Below are 24,166 nucleotides of genomic sequence, written 5' to 3' on the forward strand. Positions count from 1 at the left end.
AGCTGGTGGTTTAAACCTGGCCCTTTGTCCCAGCATATAATCTAGCAAAAGTTTGCATAATAATATAACATAATATACTTACAATATGCTTTTCTTTCTATTCTCCGTGTCCTATAGGCCACCTACGTGCTCCTGGCGTTGGCCTGGGTGTTTGTACCAGTTTATGTTTCCTCGGGGGTAAGTGGAGACTTGGTGTGTCTACACAGAAAAATTAATACAGCTTGGTATCATTTGGACTGCCACTGCTCTGTGCCACTGAGATAGGGATAGATAAGATCGATTAATCGATTGATCAATAGATAGATATGTACATTAGACATGTCTAAAAAATCGTTTTGAATCGTATATCGGAATTATTTCTGAATGTTCTCGCTTTTTGATACACATTCCGAGACATTGTCTCACAGCGCAACCAGCAATGTAATTCGAACTATTGTTGGACCATTCTCTAATTGTCTCTTAATGTTTCGTTAATTCCCCCCCCCCAAATTTTTTAAAATATATATTTAAAAATATTAAAAAAAATTTTTTTTTGTTTCTGATACCTACCTAGAATGGGAGCTTAGCGCAGCCTAACTGGCTGCTGCTCCCTGGCCAATCAGAAGCTTCCACGATGGACACAAAGGTGGGGGCTAGAGTTGATGAGGATAGCTCAAGAAATGAGGGCGGGAGAGCCCTGTAAAAGTCGTCCCCCCCCCCCCCCGGGTTCCTTTTTTTTTTGGCGATTGCGCATGCGCGTCCGCCATTTTATTTTATTTTTTTCAAGTCTTTTTTATTAAGTTTTGACATATTAGTGTACATATATACATAAAGATTGTGCACACAGATATACTAGTGAAAGGAAAACATACAAGGAGAAAAGAAGAAAAGAGAAAAAAAAAGAGAGAAAAAAAAGAAAAAAAAACCCAACAAGAATAACAAATACATTGAATCACAAAACAAGTTTAAAAAATCGGTGCTTTGACTTCCACATCTCTGGCGAGATCGTCCCCCCCCCCCCCCCGGGGTTCCTTTTTTTTTTGGCGATTGCGCATGCGCGTCCGCCATTTTAGAAACATTTAGAATCATTACGAATTTTCGGAAATATCCGAAATTTTTGGGTGAAAAAAATCAGAAATACTTTCTATATCGAAGCGCCAGCGCCCCCTTACTTTAGAAATGAGAACTGAAACATTTTTTTCATTGATCGGACATGCCTAATGTACATATATAGAGATGGATAATGCATAGATACTAGGTTGCTAGAGATAGATAGATAGAGATAGATAGAACATAGAAATACTAGACGGATAGATAGATTAATGGAGAGAGATGATATTGAATTGATCAGTGATGAATAGGATCTGGCACACGATTTCTTTCTTCTGCCAGATCCTGACCATGCCCGAATACCTCCAGAAGCGGTTCGGTGGGGAGAGAATCCGGATGTACCTCTCGTCCTTGTCGCTCCTTCTCTCCGTCTTCACCAAGATCTCGGTGAGTGACAGCCCACCGTCCGCTTTGGGTTTTAGTCCGAACTTTAGACGACATCCCGCCTTCTGTCTAAAGATCTTGGGGGCAACACATAAGTAAAAACGAATGTGTAGCTCTGCAAACACAAACATATATTTCTCGGCTTGATGGTGCAAAAGGATTTGATCTTGACAAATATTTGATCAATGCTGATAATGCACAAATATCTATAATAATACAGAAAAATAGTGTATGTGTATACACTCTTGTAACAATCCCAAGAAATGTAATACAATTCAGGTTTGGTCCAAGATTCTACGCCACTCCAGAAATATATGGACTTGGTTGTCTCTTTTTGTCTGTTATTTACTTCTGATATAGTATACTTTGTGAGAGTATGACATGGATATTGTACCTTTGTTTATGATATCCTGAAAGCAATTTTGTTATATGCAATATAGTTTGGAGAGAATTACTTTAATATAGAGTTGTAGAAACCTGAATTGTATAACATTTCTTGGGATTGTTACAAGAGTGTATACACATACACTATTTTTCTGTAAATATTTGATCAATGTCAATATTTGTCAGAAGACGGTGAAAATGTATTGCCACTCTTCGGTCACCAGGGGCCGCTGTTGCTTAACTTTTACTATTAGAGTCAGCCTTCTGCATTTGAGAGTTTTGATTTTTGGGAAATTTTATTCTTTGTAGAATAATATTTATAATAATACATTTATGTATTATATATGTGTTATATGGAGCCCCTGGTGGCACAGCAGATTAAACCGCCGTGTTGCTGAACTTGCTGACTGAAAGGTCGGTGGTTCAAATCCGGGGACCAGTGTGAGCTCCCACTGTCAGCCCCAGCTTCTGCCAACTTAGTTTGAAAACATGTCAATGTGAGTAGATCAATAGGTACTGCTCCGGCGAGCAGGTAGCGGCGTCCCATGCAGTCCACATGACCTTGGCGGTGTCTACGGACAATGCCGGCTCTTTGGCTTAGAAATTGAGATGAGCACCAACTCCGAGTCGGACACGACTAGGTTTAATGTTAGGGTAAAACCTTTACCTTTACAGTAGAGTCTCACTTATTCAACATAAACGGGCCGGCAGAATGTTGGATAAGCGAATATGTTGGATAATAAGGAGGGATTAAGGAAAAGCCTATTAAACATCAAATTAGGTTATGATTTCACAAATTAAGCACCAAAACATCATGTTATACAACAAATTTGACAGAAAAAGTAGTTCAATACGCAGTAATGCTATGTAGTAATTACTGTATTTACGAATTTAGCACCAAAATATCACGATATATTGAAAACATTGACTACAAGAATGCGTTGGATAATCCAGAACGTTGGATATGCGAGTGTTGGATAAGTGAGACTCTACTGTACTTATGTATTATATGTTCTTCGAGAACGACTCTCAAAGGCAACATTTTGGCAGTTTGATAAACTTTTTCCCATGTTTTTAGAATAGAACCAATTAGGAAATGACATGTATAAACCAGGTACATAGTGTTGTTATTGTTATTATCAACTCAAATTGCTCCTGACACGAAAAAAAATTGTTATTATTATTATTAGTATTTATTCATTTCTATACTGCATTTCTCCCGTGGGTGGGATTTTGTATGCACAGCATACAAAATCCATACAAATACATCTGACAGCAAGACATAAACAATTAAAACATCATATCCTGATATAAAAAACCCAATTAACATATCAAATAAAACAATTTAGAAAACTTATAGCAAGCATCATTTAAAGATATCCATAACCTCTGGGCACTGAAGTTATTTGTCAAGTATTATCAAGTTGTTGTTGTTGTTGTTGTTGTTGGTAGAAGTTACCGAGTTCTCTGAAAGTGGAATCCAATTTGGAAAATATACACAAATACACATAGAAGATAGACATAGAAGATACATATGTATTGACTTTTATTATACAGTAGAGTCTCGCTTATCCAACACTCGCTTAGATTAAGAGAAAGCCTATTAAACATCAAATTCGGTTATGATTTTACAAATTAAGCACCAAAACATCATGTTAGACAACAAATTTGACAGAAAAGGTAGTTCAATGCTCAGTAATGCTATGTAGTAATTACTGTATTTATGAATTTAGCACCAAAATTTCACGATGCATTGAAAACATTGACTACAAAAATGCGTTGGATAATCCAGAACGTTGGATAAGTGAGACTACTGTACATATATAAATACCCAGGTTTATATATAGACATGTATATATTTACGTGCATATGTATCCATTCATAGGACTTCTTAGGTAACCCGCTCTTATTTATCTTTCTCTCTCTCTCTCTCTTTTTCTTTTTTATTTCTCTCTTATGACTATTATTATCATTTTTATCATGATTATTTTTTCCTTATAATATTACTTTCCGCTCCCCTGTCTTTTCCCCTTTCCTTTTTTTATTTTTTATTTTATTTTTAATTTGTATTTTTATTTATTACTTTATATGTCACTTGGGTTGGCACAACATTGACTACAAAAATGCGTTGGATAATCCAGAATGTTGGATAAGTGAGACTCTACTGTAGATAGACAGACACACATACATATGTATTGACTTTTACGATATTCATAGATAGATATCCCTGGGTCGCATGAAAATTTCTCAGGCATAATGTGTGCGTGAGTGGACAACGTTCAAGAAGTTCCAGTCTAGATGACCCTGGGTCTTCTTCTCGACTTTGTGAAAGACAACGTGAATCAAGTTATGAGTCTAAAACAACTTTGTGATAATGTTCAATGCCGGGCTTTGTCCCATTCTGGGCATAGTTTCGACCGGCGGCATTCAAGACTTTGTCTTTTCTTGGTGACGCCCAGAACTTCGTGGTTTCCTCCATATCCAATTTCCTCTTCTTTGGGCTTCTCCTCCTCGCCCGGACTTGATGCTTTGACGTTGGGCCTTGTCTCCCCTGAGTCACTCGCTATTCAGCCGTGGAATGAACTGGTTTGGCCTGGGCAGATTAAGGTGAACATCTCGTCTCCGTTCATGGCGGATTTGGGTAATCTCGCTGACAACCCATTACTGGGGCCGAGCGTCTGGAGACGCGTGGGAGGAAGCCGGGCGGTGTCAGGACCCAGGCTGCAGAGCACCAATAACCATGCGCAGAGACCAGAATCTATCTAATATCTTTATTAAGGAAATACATAAAGTCAATAAAAACAAGTGAAGAATATAGTTCAGAAGTAGACCTTTCAGGAAAGGTCAAAAATAGTCCAGGAAAATAATGTCCAATATGTGATATTAGAGTCCAATAACCGAAACACACACTTTGCCAAGCAAAGTGTGGGGAGAAGACAAGGTCCTTTAGTCCATAGAAACTTGGCAATTAGGCTGGAAAGCAAACTTGATACTTGGCTAGAACAAGACTTGAAACAAGGCAACAAGAGCAAAAACAAGGTCCGTGGCAAACGCGGGACAAGGCAAGGCTGGAAACTTGATCCGGGAAACAGGGAACTGGAGTACGAAGTCTACACACGATCTCACTCCTCCAGCTGACGAATTGACTCCGCAAAGTTTCCTTTGCGGCAAACACCTAAATAGGGTCTCGTTTCCCGCCAGAAGAACACTTTCCCTGGAGAACTAGAAGTGAAACCCAACTTAGTCCAGATGCAAAACTCCTTAGAATTTCCCAAGGGAAGCAGACCTAATCAGCTAATTGTTTGGCTGCGATTCTGGCGCTTCGGCGCTTCGCCTCCCTAGCGCCTCTCTCTTTATTATAATTGTCCTTTCGAGAAAACGGGGGAGAATTCTGCCCAAGGCTTGTTTGAGAAACTTCTTGAGGGCAAACATCCTGCAGGTGCAGGGGCTCCGTTTCTGGCTGAAACGGTGTAAATCCCATGTTTTCCTCTTCGTCTGCCACAATAGTACTAGGAACGGGACTACAAGGCCCATGAGACATCACAGGCGGTGCCGTCCTTCCAATCTTGCTTACGGTCAGCATCTTTACGGCCAGGTTGTGAATTGGAGACCTAGATGGCACCCCGGAGGTCATGTAGCCTGACCCCCTTCACCGGAGGAACCCACCAATGAGGTTGCCAACGGTGGTTCTCCAAAAGGAAGTCTATTCTTCCTCATTGAAAGGACGAATTCCAAAGTCTAGGCGTGACCAAGAAAGACCAAGATAACAACTAAAGTCTGAATGCACCGGATCGAAACTGTGTCTGGAATGAGACACTGAATAGTCAAGGTTGTTTTAGACTAATACTGGATTTACGTTGCATTTCATACAGTTGGGAGGAACACCAAAGGTCATCTAGACTAGGCTTTCCAAAGCCTTTTCCACTTGTGATCCCTTTTTGTCTGGGAAATTTGTCTACCATCTCGACTGTATAATAACCGTCTGCCTGTCTATCTGTCTGTCTATCTATCTATCTATCTATCTATCTATCTATCTATCATCTATCTATATCAATAATCTATCTATCTATCATCTATCTATCTATCTATCTATCTATCTATCTATAGTATCTATCTATCATCTATCTATATCAATCATCTATCTATCTATCATCTATCTATCATCTATCTATCTATCTATCTATCTATCTATCTATCTATCTATCTATCTATCTATCTATAGTATCTATCTATCATCTATCTATATCAATCATCTATCTATCTATCATCTATCTATCTATCTATCATCTATCTATCTATCTATCTATCATCTATCTATCATCTATCTATCTATCTATCTATCTATCTATCTATCATCTATCATCTATCTATCTATCTATCATCTATCATCTATCTATCTATAGTATCTATCATCTATCTATATCAATCATCTATCTATCATCTATCTATCTATCTATCTATCTATCTATCTATCTATCTATCTATCTATCTATCATCTATCTATCTATCATCTATCTATCTATAGTATCTATCTATCATCTATCTATATCAATAATCTATCTATCTATCTATCTATCTATCTATCTATCATCTATCTATCTATCTATCTATCATCTATCTATCTGTCATCTATCTATCTATCTATCTATCTATCATCTATCTATCTGTCTGTCTATCATCTATCTATCATCTATCTATCTGTCATCTATCTATCTATCTATCTATCTATCTATCTATCTATCTATCTATCTATCTATATCTGTATATAGGTAAAGGTAAAGGTTTTCCCCTGACGTTAAGTCCAGTCGTGACCAACTCTGGGGGTTGGTGCTCATCTCCATTTCTAAGCCGAAGAGCCGGCGTTGTCCATAGACACCTCCAAGGTCATGTGGCCACTGGCATGACTGCATGGAGCACCGTTACCTTCCCGTTGGAGCAGTACCTATTGATCTACTCAGATTGGCATGTTTTCGAACTGCTAGGTTGGCAGAAGCTGGGGCTAACAGCGGGCGCTCATTCCGCTCCCGAGATTTGAACCTTGGACTGCAAGTTCATCTGTCTACCCACCTACCTATTTATCTATCTGTATGTATGTGGGGGTCAAGCTGCTATCATTCTGCAGTGTGGACGCAGCCTCCGCCTCGGGGATCCATGATCTATAATCTCTCCAAGAATGTTAATATCCCTTTGAATGCGCATCGGCCTCTGATGCGCTGCAGGTGTGCAGCCTGGGAACGGAAACGGCACCTGGACGAGAAGAATGTGCTGCACTTGCAGGACAACAGGGGATTCTGGGCATTGTAGTCCGAAAATAGAGACTTTCCCCATGCTTCACCCATTGTTAGGGACTTGATAGATAAGAGTATTGGGTATGGATTATGGGACCCTCACTAATGACGGACCTGGACTAAACTTGGCACACTTTACATCCTATGCGGTTTGGGGAGAATTTACCACGGATGATGGGATACGCACTTTGGATCCGACTTCAAACGGCCACTGCGACCCTCACCAATGACGGACCTGGACCAAACTTGGCACACAGACTCCCCAAGAACAATAGAACAAACTGGATTTATGGGAGTTATAGTTCACCTGCATCCAGAGAAACTGTGACCCCTGTCGACAATGGACCGGGACCAAACCCGGCACAGAGAAGCCCCATGAGCAACTGAACATACTTTATGGGAATCGACCTTGATTTTGGGAGTTGTAGTTCACCCTTATCCAGAGAAAACTGAACCCAGCTGATGTTGGATCGGGACCAAACTTGGCACATGGATGCAACATGGCTCACTGTGCATACAGGCAGGGTTTGGGGGTGATTGCCCTTGGCATATGGGAGTTGTAGTTCACCTTTATCCAGAGAGCACTGAACCCATCCCGACGTCGGATCTGGACTAAAGTTGGCACGTAGACCCAACATGGCCCACTGTGCATACAGGCAGGGTTTTGGGGTGGTTGACCTTGGGTCTGGGAGTTGTAGTTTGCCCTACAAACTACAAACTTGGGACTTTTCCCAAGCTCTGAACCGTTGTTAGAGGTTTGTTAGATTCAGAGCTTTCCTAAGCTCTGAACCGTTGTTAGAGTTTAGTTGGGGGCCGGGCTGTGGCGCAGCTGGCTAGTAACCAGCTGCTATAAATCACTACTGACCGAGAGGTCATGAGTTCGAAGCCCAGGTCGGGTTAAGCCTCCGACCATTAAAAAAAAAAAATAGCCCCGGCTTGCTGTTGACCTAGCAGCCCTGAAAGACAGTTGGATCTGTCAAGTAGGGAAAATTTAGGTACGCTTTATGCGGGAGGCTAATTTAACTAATCTACAACACCATAAAACTGCTCACGAGGAAAAGAATGAGGAAGAACAGCCACCAATGGACGGTGAAGCAACAGCTCCCCCTGTGGCCGGAATCGTGAAGCTGGAAAGATGTTAAAAATGCCTCTGTGTCTGTCTAAAACTGAATGTTGTTTGTCTGTTGGCATTGAATGTTTGCCATATATGTGTTCATTGTAATCCGCCCTGAGTCCCCTTCGGAGTGAGAAGGGCGGAATATAAATACTGTAAATAAATAAATAAAATAAATAGAACTAGGACATTGGGATTTCTGGACTCCGTAGTGCAAAATAAGTGTAATTTCCAAGCTGATCTCTTTAAGAGCACTGAATTCTCCAAAGTCTTCCAGCCAATAAAGGAGGCAATTTCTGCCCTTGGTTTCTGCTGCTTCTGCAAAGGCCTCCTCCCTTCTTCCTCGGGGCCAAAAAAGCCACCGAGGCATCAATGCGGAAGGCAATAAATAAATAAGGCACCCCGCCCTGGGATTCTCGCCCTTTTCCGACTTGAACGGATCCGTTCCCTTGGCACCCGCCCCGCCTTGAAGTCAACGCCAAGCTTCAAAACATATTTTATAATAATTATTATCATTATTATGACAATTCATTTGGGGCTGTGCTGCTTATTTTTGCAGCTGCCACTCAACTGCTGAAAGAGAGTCAAAGAGCAATAGAGGATTTCGGTGAAACGTGGTCCGAAAACATTTGGGGAATTAGGGGCAAGATGCTCAATAAGGACTAGCCTCATGGTCAAAAGGCATAAAGCTGTTCAACAGTGGAACTCTCCGCCTCGGAGTCTGGTGGAAGCTCCTTCTTTGGAAATATGGCCATCTGTCAGGGATGCTTTGACTGTGTTTTTCCTGCATAGCAGATTGGTGTTGGACTAGATGGTCCATGTGGTCTCTTCCAACTCAATTATTCTATGATTCTAATAATAATAATAATAATAATAATAATAATAATAATAATAATTGTGATACGTAATCCAACATATCTATTTTGTTTGCTGTGTCAGACTATGTCATTGTCTCAATAATAATAATACAGTAGAGTCTCACTTATCCAACGTTCTGGATTATCCAACGCATTTTTGTAGTCAATGGTTTCAATACATCGTGATATTTTGGTGCTAAATTCATAAATACAGTAATTGCAACATAACATTACTGCATACTGAACTACTTTTTCTGTCAAACTTGTTGTATAACATGATGTTTTTGTGCTTAATTTGTAAAATCATAACCTAATTTGATGTTTAATAGGCTTTTCCTTAATCCCTCCTTATTATCCAACATATTCGCTTATCCAACGTTCTGCTGGCCTGTTTATGTTGGATGAGACTCTACTGTATTTACGAATTTAGCACCAAAATATCATGATGTATTGAAAACATTGACTACAAAAATGCGTTGGATAATCCAGAACGTTGGATAAGCGAGTGTTGGATAAGTAAGACTCTAGTGTAATAATAATAATAATAATAATAATAATAATAATAATAATAATAGTGATACGAAATCCAGCATATCTATCTTGTTTGCTGAGTCATACGTTGTTGTGTCAATAATAATAATAATAATAATAATAATAATAATAATAATAATAATAATGGGTTGCTGGGAGTTTTCCGGGTTCATAGGGAAAAGTCCCTATTTTGGACTACAGTGCCTAGAATCCCCAGTAGTCCTGGCTCATACCAAGCCCTTAACAATGGGATCAAGTCCCATAAAGTCCAGAAATCCCCCAATATGGTGCCTACTAATCCATCGACAATGGCCCTATTTTTGGACTATAGTGCCCAGAATTCCTTATTGTTCTGGTTCATACCTCTCATTTACCAAGCAATGGATGACTCTATATCTCATTGTTAAAGGTTTGGCAGCTTGAACCGGAGCAGCTGGGGATGATGGGCACCATAGTACACAAAAGGGAAGTTTCCCCAAGCTCTGGCCCATTGTTAATGGCTTGATAGGTATAGTATTGGGCTGGAATCAGCATAGCTGGGGATTCTGGGTGGTGCAGTCCAAAATCTTTCCCCATTGAGCTTGGGCAACTGGGGATTCTGGGCAATGCAGTCCAAAACTGGGGACCATTCCCATTTGTTAAAGGCTTGGGAGGTCCAGTATTGGGTTTGAACCACCTCAGCTGGGGATTCTGGGCACTGTGGTCCAGGAAAAAGGGATTTTTTATAACCTTTTCTTTCTTTCTTTCTTTCTTTCTTTCTTTCTTTCTTTCTTTCTTTCTTTCTTTCTTTCTTTCTTTCTTTCTGCAGACAGACCTGTATTCGGGCGCCCTTTTTGTTCAGGTCTGTTTGGGTTGGAATCTCTACCTTTCGACCGTCTTGATGCTTCTGGTCACTGCCATTTACACCATTGCAGGTAACTGGTCATTGGGGGAGGCGGCAAACGGATTAATTAATGATATAATTAATTGACGAAATCCATATCCATCAATATCTTGATATAAATAAATTCTTATAATGCAAGTATTAGAAATACTTATTATACCCCAAAGCGCACCAGATGCCACCCGATCTTGGACGCTAAGCAGGGCCGGCCCTGGTTGGTTCTTGGATGGGAGTCCGGCAATGAATCCCAGGCTGTATTTCGGAACTAGCAGAAAAGTAGGGTCCCCATAAGTCGACTCTTATCATACCCCAAAGGGCACCAGATGCCACCCGATCTTGGACGCTAAGCAGGGCCGGCCCTGGTTGGTTCTTGGATGGGAGTCCGATAATGAATCCCAGGCTGTATTTCGGAAGTAGCAGAAAAGTAGGGTCCCCATAAGTCGACTCTTATCATACCCCAAAGGGCACCAGATGCCACCCGATCTTGGACGCTAAGCAGGGCCGGCCCTGGTTGGTTCTTGGATGGGAGTCCGATAATGAATCCCAGGCTGTATTTCGGAAGTAGCAGAAAAGTAGGGTCCCCATAAGTCGACTCTTATCATACCCCAAAGGGCACCAGATGCCACCCGATCTTGGACGCTAAGCAGGACCGGCCCTGGTTGGTTCTTGGATGGGAGTCCGACAATGAATCCCAGGCTGTATTTCGGAACTAGCAGAAAAGTAGGGTCCCCATAAGTCGACTCTTATCATACCCCAAAGGGCACCAGATGCCACCCGATCTTGGACGCTAAGCAGGGCCGGCCCTGGTTGGTTCTTGGATGGGAGTCCGGCAATGAATCCCAGGCTGTATTTCGGAACTAGCAGAAAAGTAGGGTCCCCATAAGTCGACTCTTATCATACCCCAAAGGGCACCAGATGCCACCCGATCTTGGACGCTAAGCAGGGCCGGCCCTGGTTGGTTCTTGGATGGGAGTCCGACAATGAATCCCAGGCTGTATTTTGGAACTAGCAGAAAAGTAGGGTCCCCATAAGTCGACTTATAATATCCGATTTTCCGTGCATTGTTTGCAGGTGGGCTCACGGCAGTGATCTATACAGACGCCTTGCAAACCTTAATCATGGTCATCGGAGCCGTCATTTTGACAGCCACAGGTAAGGCTTTCGGGTGCGGGATGGATGCAACTAGTTATTCAATCATTCAATGCTTTGGAATCCTGGGAGACATAGTTTGGGCAAGGGCTTGGACTAGGCAGTGTTGGATCAAACACACTGACGGAGAATAACGATTCCCAATTGGATGGCCATCTGTCAGGAGGGCTTGGATTGTGCCTGTACTTGGTATTTCTTACCATACTATAAATTCCAGCCATTACAACATAACATTACTGTGTATTGAACTACTTTTTCTGTCAGATTTGTTGTATAGCATGTTTGGGTGCTTAATTTGTAAAATCATAACCTAATTTGATGTTTAATAGGCTTCTCCTTAATCCCTCCTTATTATCTAACATATTCGCTTATCCAACGTTCTGCCAGCCCGTTTATGTTGGATAAGTGAGACTCTACTGTATCTTCATTCCCGGTCCCTTAGAGACAGACAAGAGATTGCATTTGGATTCTCGTTTATTGGACCCATATTTAGCAGCTTTGGTACCATGCAAAATAAACCAGAAGGTACAGAAAAGCACGTCCCTGTTTTTTGAAGTTTGAATGACTCGTGTGGGTCATATTTTTGAAATTCTTCCAGCACTGAAGTGGCCAAAACAGTGCATCATTTGCCAATAGTAGGTCATGGGCAAAGGAGAATTGAGTTTTGGCAACCCTAAGCCCCATACTGTCTTCTCCTCCCTCCTCCTTGCGTAGCCTTCCATGAGATTGGCGGCCACCCCAACCTGGAAGAGGCCTACCTGAGCGCGGTGCCCTCCAAGACCATCCCCAACACCACCTGCCACCTGCCCAGGCCGGACGCCATGCACCTCTTCCGGGACCCCCTCTCCGGAGACCTGCCCTGGACCGGCATGACTTTTGGGCTCTCCGTCCTGGCCACCTGGTACTGGTGCACTGACCAGGTAAGATAAAGACCCTTTTTTCAGGCACCTCGGAGTTCTGAAATTAGCCCAAATCTCACCAGCAGACCTGTTGGGTCCTTTCTGTTCTGTTTTGGAGCAGACCACTGGGCCGGCATGTTTGTGGCCTTCTCAAGCTTTCCTTCTAGGGACCCATCATTTGGAAATGGACTATTGGATTGGCATGACTTTGGAGCTCAGTAGAAAGGTCATTCATGGCCTCCTTGACCTTTCCATCTAGGAACCCATAGGGTCTCCATTTAGATATGGGATCATTTGATTGACATGACTCTAGAGCTCAATGGAGTGATCATTCATGGCTTCCTTGACTTTTCCATTTAGGAACTCATAGGGTCTCCATTTAGATATGGGACCATTGGATTGACGTGACTTTGGGTCTCACTGTAGAGCCCGTTCATGGCCTCGTTGACGTTTCCTTCTAGGAACCCATAGGGTCTCCATTTGCAAATGGGACCATTGGATTGACATCAATTTGAAGCTCAATAGAGAGGTCATTCGTGGCCATGTTTGCCTTTCTCTCTAGGAACCCATAGGGTCTCCATTTGCAAATAGGACCATTGGATTGGCACGACTTTGGAGCTCAATAGAGAAATTACTCATGCTCTCGTTGACGTTTCCTTCTAGGAACCCATCATTAGGAAATGGATTATTGGATTGGCATGACTTTGGAGCTCAATGTAGAGCTCGTTCATGGCCTCCTTGACCTTTCCATCTAGGAACCCATAGGGTCTCCATTTAGGTACGGGACCATTCCATGGGCATGGCTTTGGGCCTCAATGGAGAGCTTGTTCATGGTTTCCTTCTAGGGACCCATCATTTGGAAATGGACTATTGGATTGGCATGACTTTGGAGCTCAATAGAGAGGTTGTCCGTGGCCACGTTGACATTTCCCTCTAGGGACCCATAGGGGCTCCATTTGCAAATGGGACCATTCGATTGGCATGACTTTGAAGCTCAATAGAAAGGTCGTTCATGGCCTCCTTGCTGTTTCCTTCTAGGAACCCATAGGGTCTCCATTTAGATATGGGACCATTCGATTGGCATGACTTTGGGTCTCAATGTAGAGCTCATTCATGGTCTCCTTGACCTTTCCATCTAGGAACCCATAGGGTCTCCATTTAGATATGGGACCATTTGAATGGCATGACTTTGGGTCTCAATGTAGAGCTCGTTCATGGTCTCCTTGACCTTTCCATCTAGGAACCCATAGGGTCTCCATTTAAATATGGGACCATTCGATTGGCATGACTTTGGGTCTCAATTGAGAGCTTGTTCATGGTCTCCTTCTAGGGACCCATCATTTGGAAATGGACTATTGGATTGGCATGACTTCGGAGCTCAAAAGAGAGGTCATTCGTGGCCACATTGACCTTTCCCTCTACGGACCCATAGAGTCTCCATTTGGAAATGAAACCACTCAACTGTCATAGCTCTGGGGCTCACTGGAGAGATTGTCTGTAGCCTCATTGATATTTTCCCCTAGGGACCCATAAGGTCTCCATTTGGAAATGAAACCATTGAACCAGCATGGGTTTGGAGCTCAATAGAGAAGTCGCTCGTGGCCTCGTTGACGTTTCCTTCTAGGAACCCATAGAGTCTCCGTTTGCAAATGGGACCATTGGATTGGCATGAGTTTGGGTCTCAATGTAGAGCTCGTTCATGGCCTCCTTGACCTTTCCATCTAGGAACTCATAGGGTCTCCATTTAGATATGGGACCATTCAATTGGCATGGCTTTGGATCTCAATGGAGAGCTCATTCATGGTCTCCTTGACCTTTCCATCTAGGAACCCATAGGGTCTCCATTTGCAAATGGGACCATTGGACTGGCATGGCTTTGGGTCTCAATGGAGAGCTCATTCATGGCCTCCTTGACTTTTCCATCTAGGAGCCCATAGGGTCTCCATTTAGATATGGGACCATTTGATTGACATGGCTTTGGGTCTCAATGGAGAGCCCATTCATGGTCTCCTTGACCTTTCCCTCTAGGGACCCATAGGGTCTCCATTTAGATATGGGACCATTGGATTGGCATGGCTTTGGAGCTCAATGGAGAGGTTGTTCGTGGCCACATTGACCCTTATCTCTAGCGACCCATAGGGTCTCCATTTGGAAATGGAGCTATTAGACTGACATGACTTTGGGGCTCCATTTCGGTGCCAGAAAAGTCAAGTCCTTCAAACCCAACCCTGTGCCCATTGGGTCTTGGAGTCTTTGGAGTCCCTAAAACGACCAAAATCTCAGGGTAGAGATTGCTGGTGGCCTCCGTGACCCTTGTGGCCCTTTTTTAAGTCGGGCCACTGAACTGACATGGCTTTGGGGCTCTCTGTTTCGATGCCCAGACCAGGTAGAACCAAATCCCCTTCGAACCCCTTCCTCGTGCCCACCAGCTAAAGCACCGACTCCTTTTATTGTTCCTAAAACAACCATAATCCCAATGAGGAGTTGATCTTTCCGGCTGTGTTTTGAATCGGGTCCCTGGACTGGCATGACTTTGGAAGTCACCTGGAACTGGTGCATGGACTATATAATCCAAAGTCCCTGGAACCCAACCTTTCTGCCCACTGGGCGAATGCACCGACCGTATTTCCATGGGTCTCTGAAACTCCTAAAAGAACCAAAATCCCAATGGGGAGCTTGTCCGTGGCTTCATTGACCCTTTCGGCTCCGTTTGGAGTTGGACCACTGCCCGGCCTTGTTCTTGAGGTGCTTGGACTGCGACAGTTTGGACAACGGGATGCCCAAGGGAGTCTTTATCTCTTCCGGCACTCGTTGGGTTTCGTGGCACGGTCCGGCGGTGGGCGAGGGTCCCCCGGACCCCCTTCCGTAGGAGTTTTTGCTGGAACTGAAGGATTCCCGCTGCCAGTACGGCTGGCCGGTGGGGCTCGGAGGCACATTTTTGGCATCCCGCTGGAATTGGGCATCTTTGAGACTTTTCGAGGGTCCGCTTTGGCCTCTTCCGGGGGAGATCTGCACCCTGGATCCGTAGCAGAACAACTGGAAAAGAGAAAAGGATAAAACTTGGAGCAAAAAGGTTTATGGGGAGAGTTGGTTCAAATAATTCTCAGCCTGGAATTACCGCAGTTTGATGCTGCTTTAACTGCTATGGCTCAATGCTATGGGATCCTGGCAGTTATAGTTTTACAAGTCCTTTAGGCTCCTCTAGGTGAATCTACTCTGTATAATTACCACAGTTTGATGCTGCTTTAACTGCCATGGCTCAATGCTATGGGATCCTGAGAGTTATAGTTTTACAAGTCCTTTAGCCTCCTCTAGGTGTGTCTACACTGTAGAATTAATGCAGTTTGATACTTCTTTAACTGCCATGGCTTAATGCAATAAGATCCTGGGAGTTGTAGTTTTGCAAGTCCTTTAGGTGTATCTACACTGTAGAATTAATGCAGTTTGATGCTGATTTAAATGCCATGGCTTAATGCAATGGGATCCTGGGAGTCGTAGTTTTGCAAGTCCTCTAGTTGTATCTACACTGTAGAATTAATGCAGTTTGATGCTGCTTTAAATGCCATGGCTTAATGCAATAAGATCCTGGGAGTTGTAGTTCTGCAAGTCCTCTAGGTTATCTACATTGTAGAATTAATGCAGTTTGATACTGCTTTAACTGCTATGGCTTAATGCAATGGGATCCTGGGAGTTGTAGTTTTGCAAGTCCTCTAGGTGTATCTCCACTGTAGAATTAATGCAGTTTGATACTGCTTTAACTGCTATGGCTTAATGCAATGGGATCCTGTGAGTTGCAGTTTTGCAAGTCCTCTAGGTGTATCTACACTGTAGAATTAATGCAGTTTGATGCGATGCTAAACTCCATGAATTCCACAGTGTAGATGCACCCCAGATCTCCAGTGCCACACTTTCTCAACCTCGGAAGCAAATGCCTGAACAAACCATGATAGACGTGCTTTCTGGTCGGCATAAGTCGGGAAGCGGGCTTGAAGGCGCACAACAACAACATGCAACGTGTCACACCTTTCGGTTGTGTGAGAGGGAATCTTAGGACGTGTTGGAACAAAATGGCAAATATTTGGACTGGCGCCGCACCTGGTTAGCAAACAGGGCCCCAAACAAAGGGCCAAGGGGTGCCTCTGATATTGGTGTGTGTATCTATCTCAGCCCAAGACATATTTAACTCTTTGGCCCTCACGTTCTTCCCATCGCTTTTGCTTCCGTCCCAGGTCATTGTCCAGCGGTCCCTCTCCGCCAAGAGCTTGAACCACGCCAAAGGAGGATCCATCCTGGCCAGCTATTTAAAAATGCTGCCCATGGTCCTTATCGTCATGCCGGGGATGATCAGCCGTATCCTGTATCCAGGTAAGAAGGGACGGAAGATCCCCACAAACAAAGGGTGCTTTTGCCTCAACTGAATGGGAAGAGCAAGGTTAAGGTAAAGGTTTTCGCCTGACGTTAAGTCCAGTCGTGTCCGACTCTGCGGGTTGGTGCTCATCTCCATTTCCAAGCTGAAGAGCTGGCGTTGCCCGTAGACACCTCCAAGGTCATGTGGCCACTGGAGCGCCATTACCTTCCCACCAAGAGGTACGTATTGGCCTGGACTGGTCCATGAGGTCACCAAGAGTCGAAAACGACTGAATGACTGAGCAGCAGCAGGTTGGCAGAAGCTGAGTGCTAACTGCTTTTAAGTGGAGCCCCAACTGGCTACAGTGTCTCCCCATCCGGGCCCGGTGTTTCGCCAGTTTTAGTTTCTTCCAGAGAAACCAAATGACTTGGATGGGACACCAAGTGCCCCAGTTTCTGCCAACCTAGCAGTTTGAAAACATGCAAATGTGAGTAGATCAATAGGTACTGCTCCGGTGGGAAGGTAACAGTGCTCCATGCAGTCATGCCGGCCACAAGACCTACGGACAACGCTGGCACTTCTGTTTAGAAATGGAGATGAGCACTAACTCCCAGAGTCAGACACAACTAGACTCAACGTCAGGGGAAAACCTTTACCTTACATAGAAATACAGTAGAGTCTCACTTATCCAAGCCTCGCTTATCCAGGCTTCTGGATTATCCAAGCCATTTTTGTAGTTAATGTTTTCAATACATCGTGATATTTTGGTGCTAAATTTGTAAATACAGTAATTACAACATAACATTATCCAAGATATTCGCTTATCCAAGCTTCAGCCGGCCTGTGTAGCTTGGATAAGTGAGACTCTACTGTACCAGATAGATTAATCATAAATATAGATGATAGATAAATAGATAGATACAGTAGAGTCTCGTTTATCCAAGACTCGCTTACCCAACGTTCTGGATTATCCAACGCATTTTTATAGTCAATATTTTCAATATATCATGATATTTTGGTGCTAAATTCGTAAATACAGTAATTACAACATAACATTACTGTGTATTGAACTGCTTTTTCTGTCAAATTTGTTGTTAAACATGATGTTTTGGTGCTTAATTTGTAAAATCATAACCTAATTTGATGTTTAATAGGCTTTTCCTTAATCTCTCCTTATTATCCAAGATATTCGCTTATCCAAGCTTCTGCCGGCCCGTTTATGTTGGATAAGTGAGACTCTACTGCACTTCACTTTATTTCTTAATTGGTCGCTCTCCACCAGAGTGCTCTGAGCGACTTACAATTTAAAATATCATTCCACAATATAAAAACATTCAACATAAATATACGGTATTTTTGGGGAAACACGGTAAATAGATGATAGATAGCTAGATAGATAGCTAGATATACAAATCAGATAGAAAGAGATCATACATAGATGATAAATAGATGCTACATAAATAATCATTAGTTTTGCAAAGTTAAAGAGGTGCCGAACGGCATGGATTTTACATTGTCGACACACCCTTAAACGACAAGGCACATGTTGATGCCAAAGCTGTTTTTCACCTGGTGCATTAACTGGGTGGCCTTGCAAGGGAGATGACGGATGCTTTGTGGGAAGCCTTTGAAATCGTCTCTCCCTCGCTAAGCTCTTTGCAAGCATAACAGAAACCGGCCTGACCCAGTAAAAAAAAAAGAAAAAGCAGAAGGCAGGACGCTGCTGTGTCAGCAGGACTGGGGAGGCAGGCGTCTTCGTGCGGGCACACGCCCGGCCTTGCCACACCTGGCATGCGAGGACGGCGGAGATTCGCAATCGCCACCGGCACCACCGCCGTCTCTCAGATCCTCTCGTGTCAACCTCATGTGCGTCCTCGCCCAAAACAAAGGGCACGATCCGTAGAGATCTGGGTTGGTGAGGCATCTCTTGTGCCCTACTTGCCACCGGAACAGTGATTTCCTCCCAGTGTAATGTGGTCACCCAGTGCGTATTCATCACCAAGCGGAAATTTGAACCCTGGTCCCTGTGGGAGTTGTAGTTTGGTATGGTTTGTCCCTGTCTTTGTCTCCTTAGGGATAAGTGCAAAGTTTGGTTGCAGCTATACTATACTATGCTGAATTTTTATGACTGTTTTTATTAATATTGTTGTTTTTATTGTTGATTTTGTTTTATTGCATTGTTTGCTTTTATATTGTTATGTCCGGGCATGGCCCCATGTAAGCTGCAAAATAATCCAAAAAGTCACAGATATCTATACAGTGTAGAGGAGGTGAACAATGTTGTGTCTGTTAAATCACAGTAATATTGTGCATATATATCCAACAAAATATTAAACGCAGCAGTATAGTATTTCTAAAATAGATATTACAGGATTAAATTCTCACAAGTATGTGTACATATAGCAAAACAGTTTGAGTTTAATTCACTCTACTGCTTAAAGCATATAGTACAGGGTTAAGCTTCTCTTGCCAGGGTCCATTCCTAATTGAAGGCATTGGGTTGAGGCTTGTGGGATTACATAGCCAGAGACACCATTGATTTCCAGTGTCCTTCTTGCTTACAAATATAGCAAGGGAATTTCTAGTTTTCAAAGTATCTTTGCACAACTTGCAAGGGCATTGCAAATTTGATGAGGATAGCTCAAGAAATGAGGGTGGGAGAGCCCTGTAAAAGTCCCCCCCCCTCGGGTTCCTTTTTTTTTTTTGGTGATTGCGCATGCGCGTCCGCCATTTTGGAAACATTTCGAATCATTACGAATTTTCGGAAATATCTGAAATTTTTGGGTGAAAAAATCGGAAATACTTTCTATATCGAAGGGCCAGTGCCCCCTACTTTAGAAACGAGAATTGAAACATTTTTTTCATCGATCGGACATGCTTATAAACTACTCTATAGAAATGAAGGAGGGTCTCGAGAATGCCTAAAGAGGACGCATTCCGTTGGAAGTGGGTAAACGAAACCATCATTAGGACATAGAAAGAAGAGTTACCACTACCGAACGTAGTCCTACCTGTGGCACACTGTTGTCGGGGAAGGCACGCTGGTTGCGGCCACTTCCAAAAGCGCACCGCATCTCCGCCATGCCTTCCTCGCTCTTCCTCCTCCGGGCCTCTTCCAAAGCCAAGCTCAGGAGGGGTTGAGGGCCTCCCAGGGGGCTCATGAAGGTCCCTCGGCTGACGTGGGGCTCGCTCAGCTTCCGTTGCAAAGCAGGCAGATGTTGTCGGTGGTGGTCCCCGTTGACGAGGAAATCCGAATTGGTTCTCCGCAGAAGCCGGGGGTGATCCCGGCCCTCGAAACACTCGTCCGAGACGGAGGACGCATCGGAAGGGATGTAGCTGTGGTTGGCAGAGCTGCCGGACAAACTCTCTGGACCACTGAGGACCACGTGGTGATCCTTTTCCTCCTCTCCGTCTTCTGCCTCATCCCCTTGTATCCCATTTACAGGATGGGTCAGCATGTCTTCGGACACTGACCCTTGTCTTAGCTGTTGACGAATCCCCGAAACATGGTGACCTTCTCCGTCTACGATATTGGCACCGTTGCTCTCTGTTTGGTGACTCTCTAATTCAGAATCTTCTTTGGAGCTTTTTATGGAGATCAGTTTTGTTCTTGGTTTTGGCACTGGTGGCATAGTCCCGTCGTGGTGAGTTTGGTCTTGACTTTGTTGACCGTTGGCCAAGGTTTCTCCATTCGTTGACATCTTGATGTTCTTCTCAAGAGGATTAGTTGTCCCGTCTGTATGATTAACAGGAGTTTCTCGGTTTTGGTGAGAAGGAGGCAATGGGTTTTTGGCTTGGTTTGGAGAACTTGGATGGTGGCCGTTTTGGCTCTCCTTCTGCTTCAGCATCTGCCGGTGTTGAGCGTTGGCCTGGGACACGTCGCACACCTTGATGCGGTTCATCTGCGAGAGCTGGATGTTCTTGATCTTGGGGTCGATGATGTTGATGTAACCCAAGATCTCACTCCCGGGTTCTGGGTCCGGCTCGACCCAAGTGGGCAAGTAGTCGAACATGTTGGCTTTCTCTAAATTCAGGAGTCCCGGGTGGATCGGGGGAGCTGTTTCCACTGGGTCACTGGGCTTCTCGGATACACGTCCTTCCGGAATGATTTTCCCCTTCGTCCGTTCAGGGAGGTTCTTGTCGCTCTGGGCCTTTCCATTGTTTTCGATCCGCTCTACGCTCTTCGCCTTGACCAAAGCGTACTTGGGGTTGAACATCTTCTTCACCACGGCGTTGTTGTCTGGATTGACCGGTGCCACCGACGGGAGGACTAAGGGCTCCGGCTCGGGTTCTTCTCCCATTGGGATGGACTTCAAGCTGACCCCTCGAGACATCAAATACAGTTCTTGGAACTGCTTGTCAAAGGCTTCCACCACTTGTCCAGACAAGACCGAAATGACGTTCCGGTCACTTCGGGCAGCAGACCAGGTGAAGCTGAAGGCGAGGAGGAAAAACAACGAGTTACCGTATATACATCATGGAAATTACTTTTTCAAATAACCTGGGCAACGCCGGGTATCCAAACTAGTATAGTATGTTAATGTGGGATTTGTGTATTGAGTGTTTAAATGAAATTTGTGTCTTGCCTGTATTACATACTGATTGCATCATCCAGAGTGTACTATAGTCTGGAAAGAGTTAATTACTGAGAAGCTGTGATGACCTTGATGTATGGCTGGAACTGGGGAGTATCCAGACACAAGTGTAGTATGCATTACTGATTGCATCAGTTCTGTTCTGAGTTGTGTTGAGTGCTGTCTGCTGAGAGTGAGAGTCCTGTGTTCGTCCATTGTCTGCAAGTCTGCTTGTGTTGATTATTACTGCATATAGTAAAACTTTGTATATACAGTAGAGTCTCACTTATACAAGCTAAACGGGCCAGCAGAAACTTGGATAAGCGAATATCTTGGATAATAAGGAGGGATTAAGGAAAAGCCTATTAAGCATCAAATTAGGTTATAATTTTACAAATTAAGCACCAAAACATCATGTTATACAACAAATATGACAGAAAAAGTAGTTCAATACACAGTAATGTTATGTTGTAATTACTGTATTTACGAATTTAGCACCAAAATATCATGATATATTGAAAACATTGACTACAAAAATGGCTTGGATAATCCAGAAGCTTGGATAAGCGAGGCTTGGATAAGTGAGACTCTACTGTAGTTTTACTAACGTCTCTGGATGTCTCTTCGTTCTGCGTTCCACTGACTCCATCCAACTACTGCTGCGCTGCAATTACTCTGACATTTGGTTATGGGCCCAGATCCCTGTCCTAGACTGGCCTGATCCTAGACTGGGCCAGAGCACAGACTGGACCTGATTCTGGAGTTTGGAGTGGAAGAAAAGTTGGAGCTGCGAGTGTGACCAGAGACGGGACCCACTGTTCTGGTGAGCCTGCTTTGGTGTGTCTTTGGTGGAAGATTGATTCTTGGAGAAGCAGAGCTGCAAGCGGGGTGTGCTGGAGCCTGACTGATTGATGGCCAGAAATGAGAAGTGTTGAGCCATAAATCTTGAAGCTTGAGGGGGACTTGCCAGAAGCTACTGAAAGTGTGGGCTGAAACTTGAGAATCAGGTCCAGTCTGTGCTCTGGTCCAGTCTAAGATCAGGCCAGTCTAGGAACTGGGATCTGGGCCCATAACCAGTGGTTTAGAGGAGATATAGGTGAACTACATCTGGAGGGCACTGTGAATTCAAACAATGATGAATCTGGACTAAACTGGGCACAAAGGCGCTTTACCTGTAGGAGCCACACATGGCTTTGTCCCCGTCCACAAACATGAATTTCTGGGCCAAGGATCCCTTGAAGCGGGTGGCCGAGCGGGTGAAAAACTCCGTCCCGCCGGTCGTTCGGACTCTAAGATTCTGCAAAAGTTAAACGGAGATGAAAGGCACATTAGGAAACGAGTTTCACCATAGATCAATGATGGGCAACCTTTTGCACTTGGTGTGTCAAAATTCACCAAAAAACCTAGGTGGTGTGTCACTTCGAGAAAAAACCCATAATTTCACAATATATATATAGTTTAAATAACAAAAATATATAATTGTAATATATAACTGTATTTAATAAATCAAAAACTATTTACTACCATTATTTCCATGTACAACAATCTATGGTACCTCTTGCAGTTTCCACGCTGATTTCTCTCGGCTGTAGTTTCAATATAATAATGAATAATGAATAATATAATAATAATATAATAGTAATAATATAATAATATACTACAATTATATATATATATATATATATATATATATATATATATATATATAGCGTTGCTGTGGCGTTGTCTGGTGGTGTTGGTGAGAAATTGTTGAGGTAGTGGCGGTATTGAATGTCTGTTATATGGCTGTCTTTATGTTTAGTGCACACTGAAGTGGATTATATGGCAGTGTGGAGTCAAGATAATCCAGTTCAAAGCAGATAATATAAGATTCTAAATGAGTTATATAGATGTGGAAGGGCCTTGAGTCTACACTGCCATATAATCCAGTTAAAATCTGATAATCTGTGGAAGAGGCCAAAGTGAGGTCTAAGTCTGCCTGTCCCCTGGGCTGAGTAGGTTTGCTAAGAGACCAAGTGGGCGGAGCTTAGCCTTCTAACTGGCAGCAATTGGATAAAAACAATTATTCCTCTCCCTGTAATTAGGACTTTATTTTTCTTTTCTTTTTGTTGTATCAACCTAGAGCCGTGAATGATGGGTGGTGTTGTCAAATTTCGAGGTTGGGGGGCCTTTAGTTTTGTTGTTTTGTCCGCTGCCCTGATGCCATCACTCTTTTTTATATATATATATAATATATATATATATATTAGACATGTCCAAAAATCGTTTTGAATCGTATATCGGAATTATTTCGAATTGTTCTCGCTTTTTGATACGCATTCCGAGACATTGTCTCACAGCACAACCAGCAATGTAATTCGAACCATTGTTGGCCCATTCTCTAATTGTCTCTTAATGTTTCGTTAATTCCCCCCCCCCCCCAATTTTTTAAAATGTATTTTTAAAAATATTTGAATTTTTTTGTTTTGTTTCTGCAACCTACCTTGAATGGGAGCTTAATGCAGCCTAACATGGCTGCCGCTCCCCGGCCAATCAGAAGCTTCCACGATGGACGCAAAGGTGGGAGCTAACGTCCTCTGCGTCCACATGGAAGATTGCCATACAACCCCGGTGTGTAGCGATTGCGCATGCACGTCCGCCATTTTGGAAACATTTAGAATCGTTAT

General features: G+C 43.4%; 2 protein-coding genes across 4 annotated transcripts in view; one reads left to right on the top strand and one right to left on the bottom strand.

Annotated features, from left to right (window-relative positions):
- The window catches only part of slc5a10 (solute carrier family 5 member 10), a 90,835-nt gene that overhangs the window by 4,369 nt on the left and 62,300 nt on the right, over positions 1 to 24,166 (top strand). For 2 of the 3 annotated variants that reach the window (XM_062964358.1, XM_062964359.1), the window contains exons 4-9: positions 118 to 177; positions 1,372 to 1,476; positions 10,456 to 10,561; positions 11,602 to 11,682; positions 12,394 to 12,599; positions 16,808 to 16,943. In XM_062964358.1, the coding sequence (XP_062820428.1) occupies positions 118 to 177; positions 1,372 to 1,476; positions 10,456 to 10,561; positions 11,602 to 11,682; positions 12,394 to 12,599; positions 16,808 to 16,943 (694 nt within the window). The remainder of the gene's footprint in view (positions 1 to 117; positions 178 to 1,371; positions 1,477 to 10,455; positions 10,562 to 11,601; positions 11,683 to 12,393; positions 12,600 to 16,807; positions 16,944 to 24,166) is intronic. The other variant, XM_062964360.1, reaches the window with a different exon arrangement.
- Positions 12,136 to 24,166, bottom strand: part of fam83g (family with sequence similarity 83 member G) — a 42,536-nt gene continuing 30,505 nt past the window's right edge. The window contains exons 3-5 of the mRNA XM_016997884.2: positions 22,673 to 22,797; positions 19,938 to 21,360; positions 12,136 to 15,614 (exon numbers count right to left, since the gene is read on the bottom strand). Of these exons, the coding sequence (XP_016853373.2) occupies positions 15,267 to 15,614; positions 19,938 to 21,360; positions 22,673 to 22,797 (1,896 nt within the window). The 3' untranslated portion in view covers positions 12,136 to 15,266. The remainder of the gene's footprint in view (positions 15,615 to 19,937; positions 21,361 to 22,672; positions 22,798 to 24,166) is intronic.

This window comes from Anolis carolinensis, unplaced genomic scaffold (assembly GCF_035594765.1).
Source record: "Anolis carolinensis isolate JA03-04 unplaced genomic scaffold, rAnoCar3.1.pri scaffold_13, whole genome shotgun sequence".
Taxonomy (NCBI): domain Eukaryota; kingdom Metazoa; phylum Chordata; class Lepidosauria; order Squamata; family Dactyloidae; genus Anolis; species Anolis carolinensis.